We start from the raw sequence: 23,918 nt of genomic DNA, 5'->3' as shown, positions 1-23,918 counted from the left end.
CGGCTCCTCTCGCCATGGCCGCGGAAGGGCAGCGTCTCCTTCCCCCGCACCGCAGCCTACCCTGAACGAAGGCCGAAGCCCCGCCCCTCCGCACTCCTAACCAATCACAGCGGCGATCGTCCCTTCGGCGAACCAATCCGGGTGCAGGTTGCGGTGCCGAGTGCGGTTGAGCGGTGCGAGCTGCCATTGGGCGCCGGCTGACAGCTCCCACCGCGGGCACCGCCCCCTTAAAGGGGCCGCGCCTCCCCGGGTCAGCCCCGCTGCTCCACCTGCAGCCCGGCCCCGCACACCGGCACAGCCTGCGGGGCAGCGCTACCGCACGGCTCTGTGTGCTGGGTAGCACGCATCCCGCACGGCTGGCTGGGAGCCGCAGGGCCCCGGCTGCGAGGCACGGCCCTTTTAAGAGGCCGCGGGGCCGCTCGGGGAAAGCATCGATCGGAGCTATAAGGATCCGAGCGGCGGCCGCGGTGACAGCGGGGGCGGCGGCGGAGGTGGATGCGGCAGCGCTGGGAGCCATGGACTTCAACGTGAAGAAGCTGGCGTCGGATGCGGGAGTCTTCTTCTCCCGGGCCATGCAGGTGGGCTGCGGGATGGAGCGAGTCACCATAGCACTGAACCGGGGGGGGGCAGCCCTGGGGGCCGGGGAGTCCCCTGGTCCGAGGGGAAGCACCCAGCGATGCGCTGTTCCCCCTGCAGTCGGCTTCCCCATTCTTATCTCTGCTTCAGGGCACACAGCATCCCGCCCAGGATCTGTTTGCTAAAGCATTAGTTTTAAGCGCTGAGGGTGTTTTTTTGTTGCTGTGTTTGGTTTTTCTGCAGCTTTCTTGGAGGTAGAAAAGAGATTTAAGGCTGGCATCTGCAGCGAGCAGTGCTGGGTAACGTGGAGCAAGAGCAGAGCTGAGCCCTGCTGCTGCCATGTTCCTGGGCCGGCAGTGCTCCATAATGGGGCGATAGCACCAGGGATGCTTCTGGCTGCAGCAGGGACCAGGGCAAGGGAAAGGAGTGAATGCTGGTTGCGTTGTGGTTGTTGTCCTTAAGCTGTTTTAAAACCTCGTAGACAGCTGTTAACTGCACCTAGTGAGCCGGCCTGCTGGGGGGCTGTGCCCTGCTGTCAGGCAGGTGGGGTGGAAGTGGTGTTTCATGGTGGTGATTCAGTCACCCACGAGGTCAGGCTGCAGAAGCTGCCAGGACTCGACAAAACAGCTGTCGGAGATGGGAAGGAGCTGCTGAGACCGAGCAGGCAATGTCTCACTGGTCTAAAGTGGCATCAAAGCATCCTTTAGATCAACCTTTAGATCATCCTTTAGATCCTTTAGGTATCAGGAGCCTGCCCAGGATGCAGTGATGTCCCAAAACCACAGACTGAAGAAGCTTGGCTACCTGTGATGAACAAAGTGTGCAGCAGGTGGTGAGAGGTGGCTGCTGAGCCTGCCTGCTCCTCAGGCACAACTGGGAGACTGCCCCTGGGCAGGTGGGAGAGGAGAGAGGTAAATCAGAGCTGGTTGGCGTCCTGACCCAGTGCTGAACTCCTGCTGGTGATTCTAGGACTGGGCTTCTTGTTCTACCCATGCTGTGGGGGTTGAGAAACAACCAGAGCAGTGCTGTCTCGTTCCAAATCTGCAGTGGAATAATCCTGGCTCTTTTAGGAACTGGTCTCCTGTAAACAGATACCATCTCTTGTCATCTTGCCAATGAGTCATATGTTATGAAAAAAATAAATAAATATTAACTACAGGTGCAAAACAAGGAGCAGATGGAAGGTTTAAAGATGCTGTTCTCATGCAAATGACCTTGATAGCAGAAGAAAGGAAGAAATACTGTAAAGAAATCGCATGTTTAGAAGATGTATTGTAAGTCCCTGATAAGTGGTTTTTCAGCTTCAAGGCGTAGGAAGGAGACAGGCATGGGAACAGTGTCTGCACACCAATTCTAGAGCAAGGAGGCGTTTATAAGTAGTGGCTTCTGCTCGCTACACCTACTGCACATCATCTTGTATATGAATATTAATGTGAGTAGTTGCAGTAGTAATTGCTTGAAACAAAATGGTCACTGGTACTTGTGAACAGCAAGCAGGTGTTTCAAAGAGTCCTCGTCCTGCACGGGTGAGTAGTGCTCTGTCACTACCAAGAGCCAGCAATAGCAGATAAGGTCTGATGTTGGTGGTGAAGATTGGGTTTGTAGCAGCCACTTCAGCACAGCAGATCTTCCAGAGGACCAAATAAGCTCTGTTTTCTGGAGCTCTGAATGCTTTCCCCGGCTCCAGGCGTTTAACAAAATGCTGCTTTACTGGAACTGCAGCAACTGGGAGATAAATGGAGTGGCCATTATGTGCTGTGCCACTCAGACAGCATTAGCTATTGCTGTCTGGCTGGGGTGTCTGGCCAGCACATGACAGTTTACCTTACTGAAAGAAAAAAGGGCTGTAGCACTGCCGATCACTCAGAAGTGAGGGGGGAAAAGGAGGCAGAACATGGGCAGATACAACATGAGGTAGGTGCTGGCTGAAGGGCAGGGAGGATTTGTGGCCTAGGCTTAACCTGGGTCATGACAGAAGACATCAGCAAACCACTGCCACCTTTACATGGCTTTTCTTACCTCAGGCACCACGTAGTCAGTCTCCTGCCAGAGGAGAATCAGGTTCCTTGCTGGACTCCCCTCTCCTGGGAGTAACAGGAGCAGACACAGCCATGGGGAAGGAGCTGTACAGTATTTCTCCATAGCTGTGTATGCAGTAACCATGTTAATAGGCTGTGTACACCCCCACAAGGCAGTGTCCTGTGGGCTTTATGGCATCTCTTATGCTCTCAGAAAATGCTTCATAAAAAACAAAGCAGCTACAAGCTAAAGCATAGGAAAAAAGGTAGTTGTAAGCCCTGATGCCACGAGAGTGGGAAATAAACTCCCAGGCTTGTACGACTGCATGGATTAAGAGCTTTTCTAGGATTCAGAATCCCAGATGAGGATTTACTATACTGACACTTGTTTCAACAGTCACCACTATCCTCTAAGGATACAGTCACAGCATCCTCCAAGGGTTGCAGTTACATCCCTAACAGCTCTGGCATCTGCAGGACAGCCCTCGCACAAATCATTCTTACCTTCATTGAAGGAGAATAAGACTTTATTTTTTGGTCAGCTGCATCTTCCAGTTACCATTAAATGGGCCCAAACCTCCTCAGAGGAGGCAGTTCTGGCCTCCCTGTAGGAGTTAGCATCAGTTCTTCTGAAGGTGACACACTGGATGTCTCTGCTCTAGACAGGCTGCAAACCAGATTTTCTGAGGGATGTCTGGATATAATTGTAGGTGTCTGTCTTCTATCAGTTCTGATGGAAAGTCAGTGGGTGCTGGCTGAAGTTACCACTAGCAGCTGTATCTTGACTTGTTCCATCTTAAAGCTCCTGGAGAAAGATGGACTCTACCATCTCCCTGAGCTCTAGTGATAAAGTAGACTTTTCCCCTCTGCTTTCTGACCTTAATGGAGATAATGCCTTGGCTACTGGATACCTTAAAAAACAAGAGTACAGGAGGTGGTTTAAGGAGAGGGTTCTGAAGGCAAGAGGCACAAGACAGAGCATATTTCCCTTAGAAACACATCAGTTAATGCACAAGGGAAGGATTGCATCCTTTCCTCTCTGCTTTGCTCCTAAGTTAACAAAGCTGTCCTGTTAATGGCTTCCTCTGTCCTCTAGCACAGTTTTACTTGGCCCACAGCCTGGCTTTTCTGACTCCCAGTGACCAAACACTCTCTACATAGTCCAAAGCAGTTGAGATCCAGGTAACATTTAGATGCTGACTGAGTGGCAAAGGCTTCTTTCCTAATGCAGCTCTGTATGGGATGGGAGGTAGGCTCATGTTCAGCCATCTCTGATCACCAGAAGTGCAAATATTACAATACCCAGGGCATTAAGAAACTGTTAAGATGCTTCAGAAAATCCAGTGGCCCAAATACACTGGCAGATGCAGCAGACGATTCCTAGTTTAAGACTCCTGGCTCTGGTTCGATCCTTATGACCTAAGGTGGAATCCAATCACCCTATAATGATGGCTCATAAGTAATGTTTGTCTGAAAGCTGGTGACCCTGCAAGCAGGACAAAGGCCTAAATTCTGCCACTAGATGCTCTGCAAGGGGTCTGCAGCCACCCTGACAGCCAGCAGCATACCAGCCTGGGCCTGCTGAATGGGAGATGTATGGGGAAATTGCACAAGCCTGGAAGACACCAGTCAGTCAGGCTGCACTGGGTGAAACAGATGTGGCAGCAGTGGGGTTTATTCCCTTTGGCTTTAAGGAAAGGGAGGTGCTAATGCTTTCAGCAAAGAAAACAATGCATGTGCTATTTTAAAGCCTAACCTTGGTGGCTGTAAGTAGCTAGGCTGCAGGCACAGCTGTAGTGCAGAGGGACACATCCAGCCCAGCTCTGCTTGCTCGCTCTCCTGAACTCCCAGCAGTGTCTTTAACTGCTCTCATAGGGAAAGAGCAGTTTTCCCTGAGCTGTGAATGCAGCTGCCCTAACTGCAGTACAATTCAGCTCTGCTTTTTGTAATCTTTGCCTGTTGCCCAAGTGTTGCTCTCCTGGTCTGCCAGCTTGTGTGTCCACTTGGTCTCTGGTAATGCATCTAGCATTCCTGCTGGCCAGCCAAGCCTCCCAGAGGAAACCCAACCTTTGGCTGAATTATTGATGCCCTGGAATGCAGCATGACTCTCTTCTTCCTGGAGAGTGAGAGTGGCACTCAGCAAAAGGCTGCCCTGCATTATTAATCACTTCATCAGCTTCCCTGCACAAAAACAGAACTGGTGCTCAACTGGGTCAGCTGCAAGAATGTCTCATTTACAGCAAAACCAGGGAGCCTCAAAGCACCATCACCTGATCCCAGGATGTGGATCCTGAAGTTGGTTCAGGGCAGGGCTGTTTCTCCAGCCATCAGGTTCTACAAAACAAGTGGGAATAGTTCTCTTTCTGAGGATTTTAAGGTTCTTTGCAGGCAACTGCAATTGCACAGGCTCTGCACCAAGCCCTTAGGGCAACTTTAGTACAACCAAATAAGGCTCCCATTTGTACCGTTCTGATGTATTCGGAGCAGCAAGATCCAAAATATTTGCAGTCTGCCTTTTCACAGTTAAGAGCTGTGACTGTATGGTGAGCCTGTCTGTTCACCAGCATCTCACAGCAGAGTCTTATATCTGTCCGGCGGGAAGGAAAAATGCAATCAAATTTTTTCTAAGTGTTATGAAAACAAATTCCTAGCAACAAAAATCCTTTGTGTGGAGAGAGTATGGGGGAGTTTCGCTTGAATCACTTGAGCAACCAGATTCCACAAACTGCTTTTTTTCTACCCTGCTTTTCCCTGGCAACACTGACTTGGGCAGCCAGGTTAAGGGGATCAGCAGCTGAGACCTGTTGCCACCTGAAAGCTCAGATCTCCACTTGCACCAGGCATGAGAGAAGCAGCTCACAGGATAAGGCAGTGTAACTTACCTCTAATCTCCTTTGCTGGTTGTTGCTTTCATCTGATCTTGCTGCAAGTTGCTGCGTAAAGAGGTGGTCCCTGCACCCGGCAATGCTGTGAGTTCTCAGTTCCACCTGAAAAGTCATAGTAGGGAAAGAAATGAGCTGAATCAACAACTTCCTACGCAGTTCCAGGGTTGTCAGACTTTGTGCAGATGAGGAGATAAAAGTGTGCTGTGGGGGAGGAAAGAGGCACCTGCAGCAACCCACAGCAATGTGGACCCAGTACCCTGAGGCTCTGCCCAAGTTTGAACCTTGCAGCATAGCCAACTTTGAGGCAAGGGTGAGGGAGGCACGAAGGGGATAAGATGGAAGTGAAATAACAGCCTCACTGCATGTGAGCTGCAGCCTCCCATGCTCTTGCACCCACTTCATAACATTTATGCCCTGTTTTTTAACCCTGAAACAAAGCCTGAATGATAAATTTTCTGGCCTGACCCTTTGGAGCTGCAGGCTGTGACTCAGATTCCTGCCCATCCTCCCCTTCTGGCATAGCCTAGGCTTGCAGTGACCATGATGTGTCCTCAACCCTTGTGCAAGACAAAGAGCTATAGTATTTAATGTGAGATAAGAACAGAATGACTATGAATCCTGGCTGCTCCTTGGCCAAATGCTGTGATCCATATTTCCAGTGCACCGGGAGAAAAGGTAGACTGCAGAAAACAGTGAAATACAGTGATGCTTGGAGCTGCTGCTTGTGAGTATAGCAAAGCTCTCCAGGGCTGAACTGATTCAAGAGCCTGGCTATAGCACCGTGGAGGGCTTCAGCAGTGATCTGACTCTGCAGCAGTGCTGTGAGAAGCAGGCTGACATCAGCTGAAGAGGAATCAGGGTTAGGTTTGACATCTCCAGGGCAGATGCTGTTGCAGGATGTGTCTGAACTGCAGGAAGGAGAGCTGGGCTTGAAAGAGATGAGTTCTCAAAAAGCCGTCTGGGAAAGGGGGGCAAGGGAGACTGTTATGCTTGCATCAGAGAGACTTGGCTTGTTTAAGAAAGCTCTTAAACAGATGACTCCACTATTGGTGCCAAGTACCTGGGAAGTCCCAGTTTGCTGCATGGCAGTGACTCAGCCCTGCCTGGCAGAGTCTGAAAACAGCCCCGAGCTCCCAACAGTGACAGAGGAAAAGCTTCAGCTGCTCACGCATGTCTGATAGCCATGTGTGTCCCCCAGAGACAGAAGTTGAATACAAAGCAATACAAACACCCTCTCACCTTGAATCAGCTTCTAGCCATGTCCAGCAGTAGCCACAGGGCTATGGCAAGAATGAGCTGAAAATAAACACTGGTAACCAGAGGCTACTGGTGCTGAGAAAGAGACCAATGAAGCAATGCCTGGGTGAGACTCCTCTATCCTCACCAGGCTGCAGGAGGCAATGGAGCCATCCTTGCAGTTCAGCTTCCTTCACTACTGATGTCTAACAAAAGTTTGCTGGCTCTAGCTTGAATGTTACCCAAGCAGGTCACTGTGCAAACATACCTGCAGGACTTACCTATCTTGGACATCTAGCAATATTTGCACATGGCTGATTTCAGGGCTCCTAAGTGCTTGTTTGCTTGCCTCACATGCTGGTCCTGGGCTTGCTTTTTCTGACCTTGTTCCCAACATTGTCCTGTGTATGCAGCTGGGGCTGTAGGGCAGCTCTTCATCCAATGCTATGGGAGCAGAGATTGCCAGAAAGGCAATCAGGAGGGTCAGGGGACATCAGAGCAGAACCCCATGAAGTGAGTTATTAGCCATCTAGAACTGAGCTTGAGGTATGGGAAGAAGTTACAAGCAGCAATTAGACAGGAGCTGTATTTCACCTGAGAGTTTTGGCCAGGCTTTAATCCCTTGGCACCTGACTGTGCCAGGTGTTACACAGTACCACATCCTGATAACTGAACAGTGGCACCAGGAACCAGCAACAAGGGCTGAAAGGACAAGTGGAGCCTCAACAGGATCCTAAGTAGCACGAGAGTCTACTTATGTGATCTAACAAGATGCTGATTCCATCAACAGCAGGAAATTATGCTTAAAAATGGGAAATTGCACAGATTCAATGGGTCAAATGAAGCATGGGATTGGGAAGAGAGAGAATAGGTTGTTCTCTCAGAAAGTACCAGACTATTTTCCTTTATAAAAGTCACTTATTCTGGCACACCTCTCAAACACGGGCTCTATTTTTAGCTCAATGTTTGTTCTACTCTTGGGTTAAAAAAAAAGTGCTCTCTTCCCCTGAAAGATGCCTGGTAACAAAGAATGGTGCTTTGAAGGCTTCGTGGCCTTCAGTGGCTCTTAACAGCACTGTAGCATATCACAGTTTTGCTTCAGTAGAGCTGACCTTCTAATGACTGTCTCTATCCTGCAGTTTACAGAAGAGAAGTTGGGCCAGGCTGAGAAGACTGAATTAGACGCCCATTTTGAAAACCTTCTGGCCAGGGCAGACTCAACTAAGAACTGGACTGAGAAGATCTTACGCCAGACTGAGGTTCTGCTACAGCCAAACCCTAGTAAGTCCAGCTTCTAATGCTTGAAGGACAAATGACACTTGCACCTCAGTGTTAGGACGTGCCCTTTGGCAGAAAGCTTTGTTCCAATGGGTTTGTTGGAGCTAGAAGAAGTGTGTCTTTGTAGGACCTGTCCTTCATCCCCTTTGTAGTTAGAAGTAGTGCTCCTGAGCACTGGGAGGTGGCTGGAAGGGTGGGAGCACCTTCTCCCTGAGCTGGTGTTTGCTGTCCAATGCACGACTGAGGACTGTGTGGGTTGGCCACCATGAATGACAGTTCCAGGGGTCTCTCCATCTTCCATCCTGTAACCACTGGTGACTTACTCATTTCAGGTGCCAGAGTAGAAGAATTTCTCTATGAGAAACTTGACCGGAAGGTACCTTCCCGGGTCACCAATGGGGAGCTGCTGGCACAGTACATGACAGAGGCAGCTAATGACTTTGGGCCAGGGACACCTTATGGTAAGTCAGCCTGCATAAGCCCAGTAAATCCATTGCTTCCTTAGAGGGTAGCCCCACTGCTGTTCTGGTTAAGACTTCCACAGCATGCCTCTTAAGGCAGGGTGGCCTGCTGCACCCATGGCATCCTGCCTATTAATTTATCAGCACTATTACAAGAGGAGAGTCTGCTCTACTGCAGCAGCAAACAGCCCACCAGGAGGAGAAAGGCAGCCCTACTCTGCAGCAAAACATCCTCTGTTGATGGGGAAAGGAGACAGGGTTCTCCCTATCCCTTATACAGTCCTCAAGCCTGACAGAGCTAGAGAGGGAACAAAGACGTACCGATCCATGGTAGCCAGTAGAACTAGTTGCAGGAGACAGAAGCTGTTCAATGCTGTTTCCATGACTTTCTGAATTAACCTGAACAAGGAGTTGCACTGAATGGCCTTAGCTTTGTTCAATCTGAGAATTTTTCCATTGAGTGTGTCCTGCAAGGGAGGGTGTTAATAAAATCTTATCTCTTTCAGCAAGAGAACAGTATAACATATTTGGGAAGGTCAGTGTTTGGCTACAAGCCTTAACGGGCCCCTTCCTGATCATACAGCTCATCTTTCTGTTCCTAAATCATATTGGTTCCCCCTCTCTAGGGCTCCTTCAAGCAGCAGACCTGCACAGAAGCACAGCCTTAACTTCCAGCTGTCCTTGCTGTCTGCTATGAGCTTTGTTATGGCTCCCCAGATCAATAATTATTCAATAGCAAACCCTATTACAGGCAGAACAGCTGTAACTGCATCTATAGCCAGCAGTGCCTCAACTGGATCCTAATCAACTCATTTTTTCTGCTCTGGTGCTTTTAGTTTGCTGCTCTGTTCCTGTGCCTCTGTGTATAAGACAAAGATTGTACTGCCCAATCAGGTGTAGCAGTAAAAGAACATCAAGGGAATAAGTGCCTCAGCAGATAGATAAGATCAAAGCCGCATTGGGAGTGGCTGGGAGGAGGTCAGAAGTTAAAGGCAGACTGAAGCTAGGACTAAAGCAGCTGTGGTATGGGCATGGTCACCTTGTCCAGGCATGGTACACTGTCCCTTCTGTTCCCCAACACTGGAGCCTGGCTTAGGCCATTGCAATGTTCATTGGTTTCTACTGGAGTTGAAGGCTCCCATTGTTGCAGGGAAGACCTTGATAAAAGTTGGAGAGACTCAAAGGCGCTTAGGTGCAGCAGAACGGGACTTCATCCACTCTGCCTCCATCAACTTCCTGACACCACTGCGCAACTTCCTGGAAGGGGACTGGAGAACCATATCTGTAAGTATGGTAGTAGGGAAGGGGAAGCTCATCACCTCACCAGAGACAAGGAGGGCAGGGGAACGGGGACGTAGTGCTGGAAAAATGCATTCTCCTTCTCTGTAAGAAGACCTCACATCTCTCCCCTTGGAGAACACAAGGAAGGGGGAATACCCATCCTAGATCTCCTTAGGGCTCCCATTGCCACAGGGAAGGACTGTTATTTGATCTGCATGAGGGAGGTGAGTCCTTTCTTGACCCCTACAGCTTAGTGGGTGCCACAAGCCCATAGGCTCCTCTCTTTCCAGAAAGTTAGCCTAACAGTATCCCTAAGAGGCAGGCACAAAACTCTTGCTAGTAAGATGAACACAGCAACTGCTTGTTTCTCACACGCACTTTTTGATAAGAAAATAGGCTTGATTACCTCGTGATACATTGGTCCTTTCCCTTCCCAGCAGCTCCTAATCAGCCTGCTCCTTTCCCCTTTTCTGTCTCTTCCAGAAAGAGAGGAGGATCCTGCAGAACCGCCGCCTGGATCTGGATGCCTGCAAAGCACGGTTGAAGAAAGCCAAAGCTGCAGAAGCAAAAGCAGCGGTAACTTTTTCCCTCATTCCCTCTGTCCTTCTGGCCACAAGGTTTGACCCACATGAGCAGTTCCAAAAGATCTCTGGACATAAGTCAGGCTGCCCTACTCTGGCAGGCATAAGCGGGAGGGTTTCTCATCTGGTATGGAAGGGAACTGTGAGCAGGCACAATGTGTCTGTTCCTCAGATACCCTTCCATGGGAAAGTTATTGAAAGAAATAGTTCTGAGCTGCCAGAGGCTGGAAACTCACACTTAAGCCATGCTCCTGTCTTCTGACTGACAGTGGTTCCTGGCAGTTCAGGTTGTAGCTGGGTGATTTGTGTTGGTAACTAAAAGGCCACATCTTCTGAGGACTTGCTAAATCTCCCTGGGGACCTGAAAGCAAGCAAAGAGAGAGCTGAGCTGGAAGGTGTACAACAGGAAAGAGTGCTGGGGCTCTGAAGGAGTCCCAGGATTTCAGACTAGTTATGATTTGGCCTGTTTGGTCTTTGGAGAATTCATGGCTGGTAAACATGAAGCTCCCAGGACAGTGCAGAAGGGAGCTGCTAAGCCAGTGTCCCACAGGCCTGAAAAATGGGGATGTGGAATAAGGACTGCAGAGTTCTCTGAGGCTGAGAGCTGTCAGCTCAGGGCTGTTGTCTGGGCAGAGACCAGGTAACAGGAGGCAGAGAGAATGCAGCTGGGCAGAGATGGGATCCCTGGAGGACCCTGTTGAGGCAAATTGCCATCTTGTACTGTTGACATGAGGACTTGCTAGTGGAAGCTGTGACTACTGCTTTATCTTAGGCTTAAATCAGATTAGGAATTTAGAGAACTTGTATGCTTCCTCCCTTTCTACTCTCTTCCTTTTTACCTTGCTTCCAACATGAAGTGATCCCAAGGTCTCTCAATTGTAGAAAGACCCTTGAATGGGGATTTCCTGTAGCTAGAGAAGAGAAACCTGGTCTCCCCCTGGAGCTGCAGTGCTGATGCTCTCCAGACAGGATGCAGAGCCACTCTAAGGCTCTCCAGAGCCTTTAATAGCTCTGCTTCTATGGAACAGATCACCACAACAGAAGAGCAACCTCAGCTGCTGTTGTGGGCACCCAGCTTAGCTTGAGGGTGAGGTCCCTGGCCTCAGGCCTCAAGGTCCTTTACTAACTATCAGGGGACAAGGCACAAGGCATGGAAGGGTGAACTGCTGCTTCAGCATCAGGCAAGTTAACTCATGATTAGACCAGTGCTTCCTATAATGTGCCTGGAATCCTGTGCCACATCTCTATGTTCAAGCTGGCCTTAAGTACTGCACCTTCCCCAGCTCACCTCTCTCTTGCTGCTGTTCTCCTTTGTAGTGCAAAACTTGTGTTCCCACAGCTTTTGTCTTGTGACTGACCCTCCAAGTATGCTGCTGCCCAGTCCCTTAAGCTGCTGTATGGGGTTCCTGGGCTTGTGCATTTCCCTCAGACGTTGTGCTTTGTCCTTCCTGTTGATGCTGTTTTGTTTACTAACCTTTTTTGTTTTGTTTCTTTGTAATTTGCTCAGTGTGAGGGAGATGTGAGTATTGACTGTGCTAACAGTGCTGTGATTTTTCTTTAATACCTCTCATTGTCTCTTTCCCATTTTCAATGACAATTCATAACTCCCTTGTCCCATCAGTAGTGGCCCTGGAGCACGTACTGGTCAGGGCTGTGGTTGCCAGGGAAAGCTGTCCCAAAGGATGGGAGCATTTGTCAGCTGCCTGTAGCTCCTCTAGAGCAGGCACACAGGACACTGCTTGCAAGCAGTGCATGAAGGAAGCAGGGACTCACCTGGTTGCTCTCAGGCTCCTCTGGCTCCAGGCAGGAGGAGGTCATCTGAGTGGTGAGTCCCTCTCCTGGAAGGGAGGCAAGTCCAGAGACAATGACAGGCAAGTTGATCTGGTTGTGGTGCTGTTCTGGCCTTCAGGCTCCAGGGCTCTGCCCTTTCTCTCCACTGTAAGAAGGGGAAGGGGAGGGAGGTGTTTCTTTTCACCACTGCTTGCAACTACAATTTGCCCATGCACGGGAGTGCAAGAGTAGCTTGCCTCCTTCATCCCATGTGCTGTGGCTAGTTTTGGGATTCAGTGGAGAAACAGGAAAAGGGAGGAGAGATTTCTTAAATTGCTTTTGATTTTAAGACCAAAAAAAGAATCAAATCTGTTCCTGGGAACATCTCCTCTCCCCACAGAGGAGTCAAGCTTAGTTACAATGCTAGCCTCAGATTGCATTGTGCATTTTTCTTCCTTATCCTCAAGTTTGACTTAAAATATGAATCACTCCTCCCAGTTGCTTCCTTCTGCCATCCCCAAAACTCCTCAATGGTTGAAAAACCTCTTCTTGCTGGGACTGTCTGAATGCTCTTCCATACACCCGTCACTCATCCCAGCAGGCTGCTCTGGGCTGCTGCAGCTCCCAGCTAATCGGGTCAGTTGGTATAAGTAGGTCTGGGTGAGCTGCAAAGAGATTAACCTGGGAGAGGAAATGTGGGGCCTGAGAGGATTAGAAACGCAACAGGGTTACAGCTGATATGTATGCCCACCTTGTACTCCAGCCTGTGGCACAATAAGGGGTGACCAGGGCTGGGCCTTATCCATAGCACTGCTGTGATGGCCCCAAGGTAGGCTAGCAGGTTGGCTCACCTCTGGGTGACATTACAAATAGAGGCCATTCTAGGAAGAGACCTAATCTTTTCTTAACTGAAAAGATGATTGTTCCATGATGGCTAATGAGCCCTCACTGTGTGTGAAGATGGACTGTTTCCCTTGCATTCCCAACAAGGAAAGCCTCTGGAGTGCTAAGTCTTCGTGTCCCAGGGGGGCTTAGCTGTTGAAAAGGTGGCTTGGAGAATTTCTGACTTCTGGGCTGAAAACTTACACGTTGGCTTTGATGGCAGCAAAGCATTGGGCTAGATCTTGTTTGGTCATGCCATGCACCTCACTGAAAACAGATCTGAGCCTGTTAGGTGGAAACATGCTGAGAGGCTTGGTAAAAGTAAGGAGAGACATTTACCTGTTCTTAAAAGACATTATGGAAAGTATGTTGTGATGCTAGTAGTCATGTCCTCTTCAATGATGAGGCCCTCACATTTCTAGGACTATAGATGAGAAACAAGGGAAAAGAAGGTCCTGTCCACTGGAAAGAGCCAACATGAGATGGGCAACATCATGGCTGTAAGGCAATGGGAATCATGTTCAGGACTGTGCTGTCTCATCTGCTCTCCAACTGGCTGGTATATGAACTAACAGCTCTAAGTACAGGGAGTTTATAGGAGCAGAAATATCTACAGTTCAAGTACCAGATGTGTCTGCATGAGCCTGTCCTCTTCCTCTTGCATAAACCCAACTTCCACCTGGGGGCAGTTTCCAAGCATCACTGCCCAATCTGTTGGGAGATTTCCTTCCTGCAATCGTGGGAATTTGAACTAAGTTCCCAGCACAGAAGGGAAACAACAGCAGCCCCCTGTTCTAACTGTAGCCCAGCTGACTCCTGTCAACTCTTCTACATGACTTGTACATGAAACTCTATTCCCCCTATTAGGCTGTGCCTGACTTTCAGGAGACTAGACCTCGTAATTACGTTCTCTCCGCCAGCGCATCAGCGGTAAGATTGCTTCCTCATAGATGTTGCCCCTCCAACCTCTTCCTGCCCCTCTCTCTACCTAACGTTATCTCAGACCTAGTGCTCTGCTGTTTTCAACATTTTAATGTGACATGGGATGCCTGGAGTTCCTCTGACTCAATTGTAAGGATGCAGATCACCCTTCTGGGAGTGCGTTATCAGGACCTGACACTTTTGCTGCTTGGTTTGCTTTCCAGTTTCTCTCCCTGTCTGTTTCCACATTTGCAATGGGAATCTTCTGACAGTGTTTTTATTGCTAGCTAGTAGAGCAACTGAAAGGAAATAAACCCTCAATGGTTACCCTTTTGGGATGGTCCCAACCTTATAAAGACAACACTGCATGATTGATAGCTGACCTGTCGTTTTGGTGCTTGGAGGCTTTCTGGCCAGTCAAGAAAAGCAAAGGTGGAAGAGTCTGCCACCCAAGGTGCCAGTAACCTAGAAGACTGACAGTACAGGCTTGTCTATTCTGCAAATACAGGTCAATTCTTTTTATCTTCAACTTATTGCCTACCCTCCTGCTGTCTGCTGTTGGTGGCTATTGAGCAGGCACACGCTGGGGTGGATTTATAGCCTGTTGTATCTCTACTGTGTTGCACTGAGTGGTTGTGGTCAAGCAATTGACTTTCTGTGCTGTGTTTATGGCTCCCCATTGCACAATGTCACATTTCTCGTTAAAATGTTGAAAACTGATCATCTTGCTTCCTAAGTAGAGTTCAGAACAACACTGATGCCTGTTAATAGAATAACCTGGGACGGAAAGGGCTGGGGAGGATGATCTACAAAAATGCAGTAGGCCCAGCCTACTAGCAAACCAAAACCCTCACGGTAGCAAGTCTGATTTGGTTAATGGGGAACCCATCCCATTTGGAGAAACAGGTATGTCTGGGCTGATAGCATCAGTGTTAGTTCCCAGGGGGATGTCCTGACCTTCTTGGAGAGAGATGCTGGGATCAGAAATAGCTTTGCACAAAACTAGAACATTATTTCAACAGGTAACTGGCTGGGTGATGAGGCTTCCTGGGAAGAAGCTGATACTGGAGATGCTGCAGCAATTGCTCAGTTTCCAGCTCTCCTAGCACACAACTAGCATCAGCCTGCTGCTTCTCTGCTGGAAAGGTCTGTTCGAGGACAGTGCAGATACTGCAGTAATGGACTAAAACTGAACTCCAGGAGAATCAGAAGATAAACTGGGTTTTCCTTGCCTCTGAATAGCTCTGGCTAGATCAGCATATCCTGATCATCCCTTGAAGCTTTCTAAAGCAGACCAGAAAAGCATTTGCAAAACATGCATTAGCATCGTGCAGAGTGCCCAGATGCTCAGTCAGATGTGTCTAGTCATCATCTAACTGCAAGCTGGTTTGTTTGCTATACTGCAAAGCTGCTATGAGATCAAATGCAGAGTAAGGTAACACAACAGGGGAAATGAATTTGGGTTTTTGCTAACCATAGGTGTCCACCCTCTCACATCTCTGCCTAGATCAGTGATCCCTGTTCACAGCTCTGCTAAGGAGGCTCTGACAGCAGAAATGACAAGGGGCAGGCAGCTCAGAGCAGGGCTCTAGTTCATGCTTGCTCTAGATAAGCAATTGGCACCAACTTTCATCATGTTTGATGGTTGCACAAGTGGCAGACACCCCAGCTTAGCCAACAATGGCTTCCAAAATGCCTCTTTCAGAGTTTGCAGCTGGTGGCTGAATGCCATCTTGCATCCAGCCTGCACTAGCAGGGTGACTTCAAACAGCAATTGGATTCTCTAACCAGTAAAACACAGACTAAGCCTCGACTGCTCCCCAGCTCAGTGCAGGCAGGACTGCTCTGCAATACACTCTAATCCCAGCATTCATTCCAAGGAGTCAGACATTGCAGTGGTGTAGGAGCATTTCATACTGTTGCTTGCTTTTTCCCAAGCCAAAGTCCTTTGTACCACTTCTCTGTCAGTACACACAGGTTGTAGAGCAGTTGTTGCTGTTAACCTTGCTTTTAACCTGTTCTCTTCTGGAGGGAGGGATTGCTTATGCCCAGGTAACAATTTCATCTTGCAGGTGAGTAAACAGGTCAGCTCTTCCCTGGGCCAGATGACTTCAGCAGGGACAGCTGAACTCTAATTTGGATTCTAAACTCACATTGTTGCTGGGGAGAGGTTGATAACCTGGTGCTTTGATTTTCCCCTTCTGCAACAGGAGGGCTTAGCTGGAACTTCATTCAGCTGGATACAAGTCCCTTATCTCAGCCCAGTTTTATTTAAGTTGGAAGCCGAGGAGCAATTTCTCCTCTCTCCCACACTGACCTTTTGTTTGTGTGTAAGAAGGTATATCCCTTTCCCTCAGACCCTGCCACTTGCCATGCTGTGTATTCCTACGAATGATTCCAAGAAAAACATATTGAGTACCTGAAGAGGATTCCTCTGGCTTGAGCTGGGGTGGAGAAAGACAAGCACAGATCATGGCCATCTCTTTTGCTCCCTGAGCAATCTGGAGTGTTTCTGGCTAAAACTGCATGATGTGTGGTAGATCTGGGCAGAGCCAGACTGCCCCAAAGCACCTTAAGGTCAGAGCTGGAGAGCATCCAGCCTGACAAAAAAGAAATGAAAGTTCAGCGGGTGCTACAAGGATCAGTTGGGTCTGAATTGTCTTTAGTAATGCCCATGCTATCTAAGTAGAAAGACCTGTGGCCAAAAGCTTCCCCTGCTGCCCTCTAGTAAGCCTAGTAGTAAGCTCTGGAAGCCTCACACCAGAGCAGCACTTCAGGCCAGGACCTGCTTCTCAGCTGCCTTCAAAGACATTCCCTCCATCACTGTTCTGGAGTGGGAGCTCTTAGACTGAGGAAGGGCAGGGGCTTCTTGTCCCTGTGCATGGCTGGAACTGCCCAGGCCTCACCTGAGTCACAGTGTGACTCAGAGTAATAAAACATCCATCTGAAGGACAGAGAAAGCACCTGGCCTCACTGCACTGAGTGCTGCACCAGGGACAGCCTGCAGTACAAGGACTGACCATAATAAATGCCCAAACAAGGAAGAGGTGCCAGCCAGGCTACTCACCATGAAACAGGAGCAGGACAACAGGTCAACCAGCAGAAACCAAAGCAGGATCAACAGCTTCCTGCTCCAGCCATTCCTCCTCCATGGCAGCACTGGTGCTCCTTACTTTGCTGATGGGTCTATCTGTGCACCTGGGCTCCCAGAGGGCAGTTCCTGGTAAATGAACTGCAGCAGAGCTCAGCTGGGAGATCCTGGACCCAAACAGAGGGTGTTATCCTCACACTCCAGCATCCCACCTGTGCTGAATTTACCTGGTCTGCAAAGGCAGCAGGGGTGAGGCCATCTCCTCCAGCCCTATGGATGGGGGTGTTGCTGGCAGGCTGCTGGGCTTCCAGGGAGCTTTAGTGGCATCTCTTTGTGTTGCCAGAGCTCAGGACCAGTTGTCTGCTGAGGAAAGGCCAGGCCAAGGACCTCTGGGAAGGATCAATGTGTTTTTCTACCTCATTTCTCCCTTCCCCATCGCTGTGCATGACTTCTGTCGATTGTTTCTTGTCCTGGAGCCAGATCCCAGCGAGCAGCTGTCAGTGTTGTGCTGCCCAAATGTGCCCCTGTGGGGGACACTGAAAAGAGATGGGAGACTTCTGGGTACATCTGGCTGAGGAGCTGCCTGCTCTCACCTGCAGGGCTAAGGAAAGCACCCAGGGAGGAGAGTGGGAAGGAGTAGCTTAATGTTTGAGGGCAGCATGCAGCCATTGCTCCCTTCTTCCCATAGCTGAACATGACCACTGGTAGCTGGAGGCTGCCTGGATTCTGAACCCATTAACCTGAGCTCTCTAGACCAGTGGCTGAGGATTGCTGAGCTCACAGCAGTTCCCAGGCCCTATTTGTGGTCTCGAGCAGCTCACCCATCTCACAGCACTCCTAAAAGAAGGACTGTCCTTCAACACCATGTTCAGCAGCCTTCAGCAAAGTAACCCATGCTCTGCAGAGGACTCTGCTGCTTAATCTCTTTCTCCTGGAGCTCATTAAATGCAATTATCTTAGAAAGGCTGGCAGGGAGCAGAGCTGGAGTGTTGGCTGTGGTGGCACAGACTTGCTTTCCCATTGTGAAACCGAGCTCAGGAATGCAGGAGGGAGGGAAGGGGCACAGGGCTGGCAGCTGCTGCTGGGTGAAGGGCTGGCTTGTCCCTGGAGCTGGCCTGCTGCGTCCACGGAGCGTCCTTGCCCATTGGTGTTAATGCCGAGCGCCTCTCGACGTCTCCAACACTGATCTCCTTTCCTGTTGCTCTGTGGTCCCCACAGCTTTGGAGCGACGAGGTGGAAAAAGTAAGTACCCAGCTGAAATGGGGCTCCAACCTTTTCGGGTGTGCTGGTGGTGTTCAATGCTGGGGGGGCTGCAGGCTCCTCTCCACCCATGTGCATAAGGGAAAACCAGTGCCAGAGCCACCAGCCCTGCTCCCAGTGCTGTGGCTGTGCTGCTCAGTGCAATTCTGACAGCAGCCTGGGAAGAAGCCACCCCTGGGCCAGCTGGCTGTGCTTAATGTGAAGGGCTTCCCAGGCAAACCAGGCCTGCTTGTGATTACGAGCATCTGGGAGAGCCCTGCAAGGGTGTCACAGAAGCAGAGTGGATGTGACACAGTGCAGCTCTGCTCCAGTTCTGTATGTGCCCTGTGTTAGCAGCCAGCAGCCCATCGCCTGCTTGTTCTGGGCAGCAAGCAGGAGCTCTGAGCAGAGCTGGATGGGGACACAGGGTCTCCTTGTGAGCAGCCCCTGCTGATGGAGGGGTGGCTGTCAGGAGGGCAGGGTGGGAGGAATGGAGCCTGTCGTGGAGCTCAGACTGGTGAGCTGCGCTTTACCTACTGAGGGATCCATGGGGCCAAGTCCCAGATCTGGGTTTGTAACTCATTTATGAAGACGGATGGGCTGCTGGTGGACTAAAGACCAGGGTGAACTCAGTGTGGAGCTCCATCATGGCACAGGGCTTCCGGAGGCACCTTCCTGTTGCCTTTTGTCAGATACCCCCAATCAGATGGCAGCCTGAACTGCAACGGGACAGAACGGCACATCCCTGCATGCTGTGCATGATAGCATCCCATTGCTGCCTTACTCTAAATGCATCGTGAGAGCAGACAGGCTGTTTTTACTTTAATTTCTTCTTCAGTCCCTTAAACAAACGAGCTGGCAGCATTCAGATCCAGGCACGCAGGGCTCTGCTCATGTAGTCCTGATTGGATGGACTGAAGCGTTGCTGTTGTCGGTCACAAGTTTCAGATACTGAAGTCTGTGCTCAGCAAACTGAAGCAAAAAATCTTGGTGTCTGATAAGGTTTTGTGCTGAGATTTTCCCGGTATGGTCCCCCTCTTCTTTAAATAATCCCTTTTATACAGAGGATGCAAGAAAATAGATCATTTGTGGCTTAAAATAGGCAAATCTGATTAAAAAGACACTCAAAGCATTTATTCCTTCCAGCCTATTCATACAGCAGTACAACTGGCACATCCTCCTTTATGCTAAGGAACGATGCATGGAGGACAAATAAGCCTGTATGTCACCCTGTGGTGCTGGGAGGGGGGGGGAGAGCAGGCAGCAGAGCCCCATAGGATGGCTGATAAGGATGGCTGGTAGCACAGCACTGGCTTCCCACCTACCTCAGGTTCTAATTTAGGAGTGTCCAGGCTTGATGTATCAGTCTTGAGCTGTCGTGCCATCAGCTGCAGTGACTCAGTGTATGATTAAGCAGGAATCAAGTTGAAATACAGCCAGAGGCTGCTGGGATTCCAACCTGGGGTGTCCTGTGCCTGACATTCAGTGTCATGGGTGCACTCATCACTTCACTCATCTTAGTGCCAAAATGGGACTTGGAGGCGGTTAGAGGAGGAGTTGGGTATTGGCTTCCCTTGAAGAAGCAGCACAGGGCTCCTTGCCTTTGCTGTGTTGAACACCCCATCCTGTTTTGCAGGCAGAGCACGAGCTGCGGCTCACTCAGACCGAATTTGATCGGCAGGCAGAGGTGACACGGCTGTTGCTGGAGGGGATCAGCAGCACACACGTGAGTCTTCCTTGGTAGCTGGGGTGGGGGCTGATGCGTTTTAGAGGCTCTTGGATCCTTTGTAGAAGGCTGCCAAGGGGATGATGGTCCAAGTCAACCACGTAAATACTGTCCTACACACATCTGCTGCCCTCAGGGTCAGGTGGCAGCTGTGGGAAGTGCCCAGGTAACCAAACTCAGCCTGGTTTCTTGTCCTTCTCCATCCAGGTGAATCATCTTCGCTGTCTCCATGAGTTTGTGGAGTCTCAGACCAACTACTACGCTCAGTGCTATCAGTACATGCTGGACCTGCAGAAGCAGCTGGGCAGGTGAGACAAGAAACAGTTCTTGCTTCCCTGAGGGTTTCTCAATGCCAGTTCAGGCCTCCCTCCTCTTCAACAGAAGCTTAACAGCCCCCTCCAAGCTCTGACAGAGCTTCTGAGTTTACAGAATGGCGATGAATGCTACCGTATCTAGAGCGGGCTTTACCATTAGATTCATCTGAGATTTATACGTTCATCTCAAAACACGATGGTCCGGAGTCTGAATGTTCCTCTAAATGAGTTAAATGACACGGGAGACAAATTCCTGTTGCCCAGCAACAAGCCTGGGTGTGCTCAGCTGCAGCAGTAACCAGCTCCATGCTGCAGTCAGGGCTCTTCTCTTACCTGTTGTGCTGACCCAGGAGGGGTCTCTGTCTGATCACTCACTATTCCTGTTTCATTCTTTTCCATGCTTGCAGCTCCAAAGGAGAAATGTAAGTAAAACATCACACAGGACCAGTTCTAAGAGCTCTGCTCTACACCTCAGCCAAACCACGGAGTCTTTGCAGGCTCACTACCAAGGCCAGCAAGGCCCAGAGCTGCACTCCCCTACTGCAGAAGGGGAAATCTATAGGTAAACAAGACCTGGCTTCATTGCCATCCCTGTAAAGAGCCCCCAAAGTTGCACTGTCTCTAGTGCTATGCTCATACTCATTAAGTTTGCTGCCAGTCCTTTAGCAGGACTGCTATGCTGTATTTACTTGCTATGCTGTATTTACCTGCTGTGCAGCCTGAGCACCAAGTGCACTTCCCTGCTTTAAGGGCACCACGGGTACGTGCCAGCTGTTAGTGGAACTCTGCAGCATCAGCTCTGCACTGTGTCCACTGAAGGGAAGAGCTGTTCCTTGGTTCCTCCCAATAGATCCTTACCCAACTCTGCTCTTCTCTCCTACGTCAGATTTTCAGGCACGTTTGTAGGGAATGCAGAATCCACGTCTCCACCCCCGGCTGCTGCCTCTCCTCCAGCTGTGGCTGCCGCCACTCTCCCAGCTGTGCCTACTATCCCAGTTGTCCCCACCATTGTTGGGGTGCCCAATACTGTGGCAGAGAGTGTCCTGAACCCAAATGAAGTCAAGCCTCCCACCAGCGGGACGCGGAAGGCCAGGGTCCTGTATGACTATGAAGCTGCTGACAGCACCGAGCTGGCACTCCTTGCAGATGAGGTTCGTATCTTCCCTTCACACTGAGTTTTGCTCTGTTTGCCCACCATTCTGTTGCATGCTCAACAAGGTCATGTTTTTTTCCTGCCCCTAAACCCTCTCTGTACAGAACTACTGATAGAATCTTTTCCTTGACATCCACTGAATTGCAGTGAGTTGGTGCTCATGGCCACGTTCACGCCATAAAGTCTTTTTCTTCCTATTGGAATATCCTGTTGTACCTGGCCAACAAAACACCCCAACATGTGCAGTGTTCACTGAGACCCTCAAACCCAGGCAGCTTGTGGTCTCATCATGCTGAGAACAAAGGAAACTGAGCAAGCTGCAAACTGTTCTGGTGATTGGAGACTTGTGTCTTCAGACAGGATGACATGGTGCTACCAAGACACCCAGGAGGCAAAAATGCCTTTTCATTCTCCAAATTGACTTAATGCAGCAGGGACTTCAGTGGGCAGCACTGCTCCTGGTAGAGCTGCAGATAGTTCCAGGGGGGAAAAACGCAGCTGCCTCCTAAATGAACTTCAGGAATCAGCCTGTTCTTTAATCTGCCTGAACTCCTGGCTCTGTCTGCAGAAGGTCCTGTCTAATGATGTCTTCTCTCCACAGATGATCACTGTGTACAGCCTGCCAGGCATGGATCCAGACTGGCTTATAGGGGAAAGAGGGAACCAGAAAGGGAAAGTTCCTGTCACTTACTTGGAACTGTTAAGTTAAACGTCCCCCAGGAAAAAGAATGTACAGACAGAATGCACCCCTCACCTCCTGGCACTTCTAACGTGGATTTCTTCATCAGAGACCCATTGCTCTCTTCAGGGTTGGCACTCCATTGCTAATATGGGAATTGGGGGAAAACAAAAGGTTGTGGGAAAGGGCCAACGGCACCCAAGAATTCATCCATAGCAGTGCAGCCTGCTTTGAGGTTAGTCACGATGGTTCAGGATTCCTTGATTACTTTTTCTACCCTGCCCTAGTCTTCTTTATCACCGGGGCTTTCCCAGGGTCAGCAATTTGTCTCCCTCAGCTGCTGCTCATGGAGTTTAAGTTACACGTCCCTTGTGTTTGCTGTCAGTTAGTGCCTGTCTGCCCCTCCTGTCCGCTCTGTTCTTCAGCAGTAGAAAAACCTGAGTCAAACCACAGCACTGTGGGAAAGTGTCCCACACAAAGCCTCTCACATAGGTTAGCTCTTAAGGAAGCTGCGTTTAAGAATTAAGAGCCAGTTAAATCCAACAGGGAGAGCAGGAACACGAGGCTTTCTAAGAGCTGTGCTTACTACAGCGGTGCCTGATGGCTGCCATTAGTACTGTCCTCTGAAGCTGGAATGTCTCTGAAGACCAACCTGGTAACGCAGGGCCTGTATGTCAGAAATCAAACCTCAGTGCAAAGGGACCATGCATCTTGCTTGCATTTCCTATCAACAAACTACTCGGACTGCAAAGAGTTTACAAGCCTTCCTACAAGCTTTGCTCCCTGTGTTAATTGTCCTGGCTTTTCTTTCAGCGTCTGTTCCAGGCATGTTTTAGCCTGACTTTACTTTCACCCCAGATGACTGATGTAACCAACACCTTCCCTCCCATCTCAGCAGTGAGCAGACTTGGTGCATCCCAGTACAGTAAGGAGCAGTCCCACATGCTGTTATCTCCAAAGAGCCGTTCCTGGCTGCACACACATCCAACAGCTCAGGCTGCCCTGGTACATGTGCTGGGTTCCAAAGGGAGTGTTAAGGTGTGTTTGCATTTTAACCCTATAATGCTCTTTTTAGCTAGAGCTCAATTGAAGGACTGCTGTTGCTGTGTAACTGGTTTTCCACTTAAGCTGGATTGAAATTCACCTGCACCAGGCTTTCTGTTCACTGCCTTCCCCTCGGTATGTCAGAACTTTGCTTGTTTATTATCTATCTTTTGCACTTTCCCCAATGGCATTGTGACCACTCTAATGTAACAGGGCACTGAGCACCTGTGTATGTAGGGCTCGTGGTTTTCAGCACTTATTTGCCAATAAACAAACTGCCTGACCTCCAGCCTCAGTGTCTGCTGTGGGCTCAGGGCTGCTCTGGTGTTACTGCAGCTTGTAGGGAGGGGAGGGATGCAGGTCAGGCAGGAGCTGTGCCATCCTGGTCTCAGAAGCTGGGTGTAAAAGCAAAACAAAGCTCCTAAACACAAACAAGGCAGCAGAATGACTTCAGCTGATGAGAGACTGGGAAGGTTATTGGGCATCTAACAACCCTTTTTGTTGTTATGGAAACTACCTCTGCTCTAATCTAAAACCCCAAAGCCTCATCCTTAATTTCCAGCTTGGATAGAAGGAACTCCTGGGAGAAGCAGCCCTTACAGTGCTCTGTAATGTAGCAATAGCCGTTTCTCTACAGTTAACAAAGTTAATGGGTAATCAGCTTACACTGTTTGAGTTTTACAATTGCAGCGATACAGCTTCACTGCAGATACCTATTCCCAAGTCCAGCTCCATCCCTGTTATTCCTCCCTGTGGTGCACTACAGAAACAACACTTGATGAT

General features: G+C 49.7%; 1 protein-coding gene and 1 long non-coding RNA gene across 12 annotated transcripts; one reads left to right on the top strand and one right to left on the bottom strand.

Moving 5' to 3' along the window:
• Positions 1-292: 292 nt before the first annotated feature.
• On the top strand, positions 293-23,420 carry SH3GLB2 (SH3 domain containing GRB2 like, endophilin B2). Of its 10 annotated transcripts, XM_015878960.2 has the most exons (13): positions 293-578; positions 7,855-7,996; positions 8,326-8,454; positions 9,605-9,738; positions 10,219-10,311; positions 11,824-11,835; positions 13,836-13,898; positions 18,199-18,222; positions 19,856-19,945; positions 20,153-20,253; positions 20,667-20,681; positions 21,146-21,410; positions 22,014-23,420. In XM_015878960.2, the coding sequence occupies exons 1-13, from the start codon at positions 516-518 to the stop codon at positions 22,119-22,121; spliced, it is 1,239 nt and encodes a 412-aa protein (XP_015734446.1). In that variant the 5' UTR covers positions 293-515; the 3' UTR covers positions 22,122-23,420. The 10 variants fall into 10 exon arrangements, with proteins under 10 accessions (XP_015734446.1, XP_015734454.1, XP_015734456.1 ...); XM_015878963.2 differs by lacking the exon at positions 18,199-18,222 and having other exon boundaries at positions 421-578; XM_015878966.2 differs by lacking the exon at positions 13,836-13,898 and having other exon boundaries at positions 422-578.
• On the bottom strand, positions 585-13,838 carry LOC107321753. Of its 2 annotated transcripts, none has more exons than XR_004309125.1 (5): positions 12,090-13,838; positions 10,142-10,677; positions 5,477-5,581; positions 2,596-3,505; positions 585-1,657 (listed from the first exon to the last, which is right to left on the bottom strand). It is a non-coding gene; the product is annotated as an uncharacterized LOC107321753 (long non-coding RNA). The 2 variants fall into 2 exon arrangements; XR_004309124.1 differs by having other exon boundaries at positions 10,142-12,252; positions 13,308-13,838.
• Positions 23,421-23,918: the final 498 nt, after the last annotated feature.

This window comes from Coturnix japonica, chromosome 17 (genome assembly GCF_001577835.2).
Source record: "Coturnix japonica isolate 7356 chromosome 17, Coturnix japonica 2.1, whole genome shotgun sequence".
Classification (NCBI taxonomy): domain Eukaryota; kingdom Metazoa; phylum Chordata; class Aves; order Galliformes; family Phasianidae; genus Coturnix; species Coturnix japonica.
This window is presented reverse-complemented; position numbering and strand designations above follow the sequence as displayed.

Bases quoted from the DNA above. Each gene is read 5' to 3' on its own strand.
- SH3GLB2 (XM_015878960.2), top strand. From the start codon at position 516: ATGGACTTCAACGTGAAGAAGCTGGCGTCGGATGCGGGAGTCTTCTTC. The intron at 579-7,854 runs GTGGGCTGCGGG...TCTATCCTGCAG, and splicing joins TCTTCTCCCGGGCCATGCAG to TTTACAGAAGAGAAGTTGGG. The intron at 9,739-10,218 runs GTAAGTATGGTA...TGTCTCTTCCAG, and splicing joins GGGACTGGAGAACCATATCT to AAAGAGAGGAGGATCCTGCA.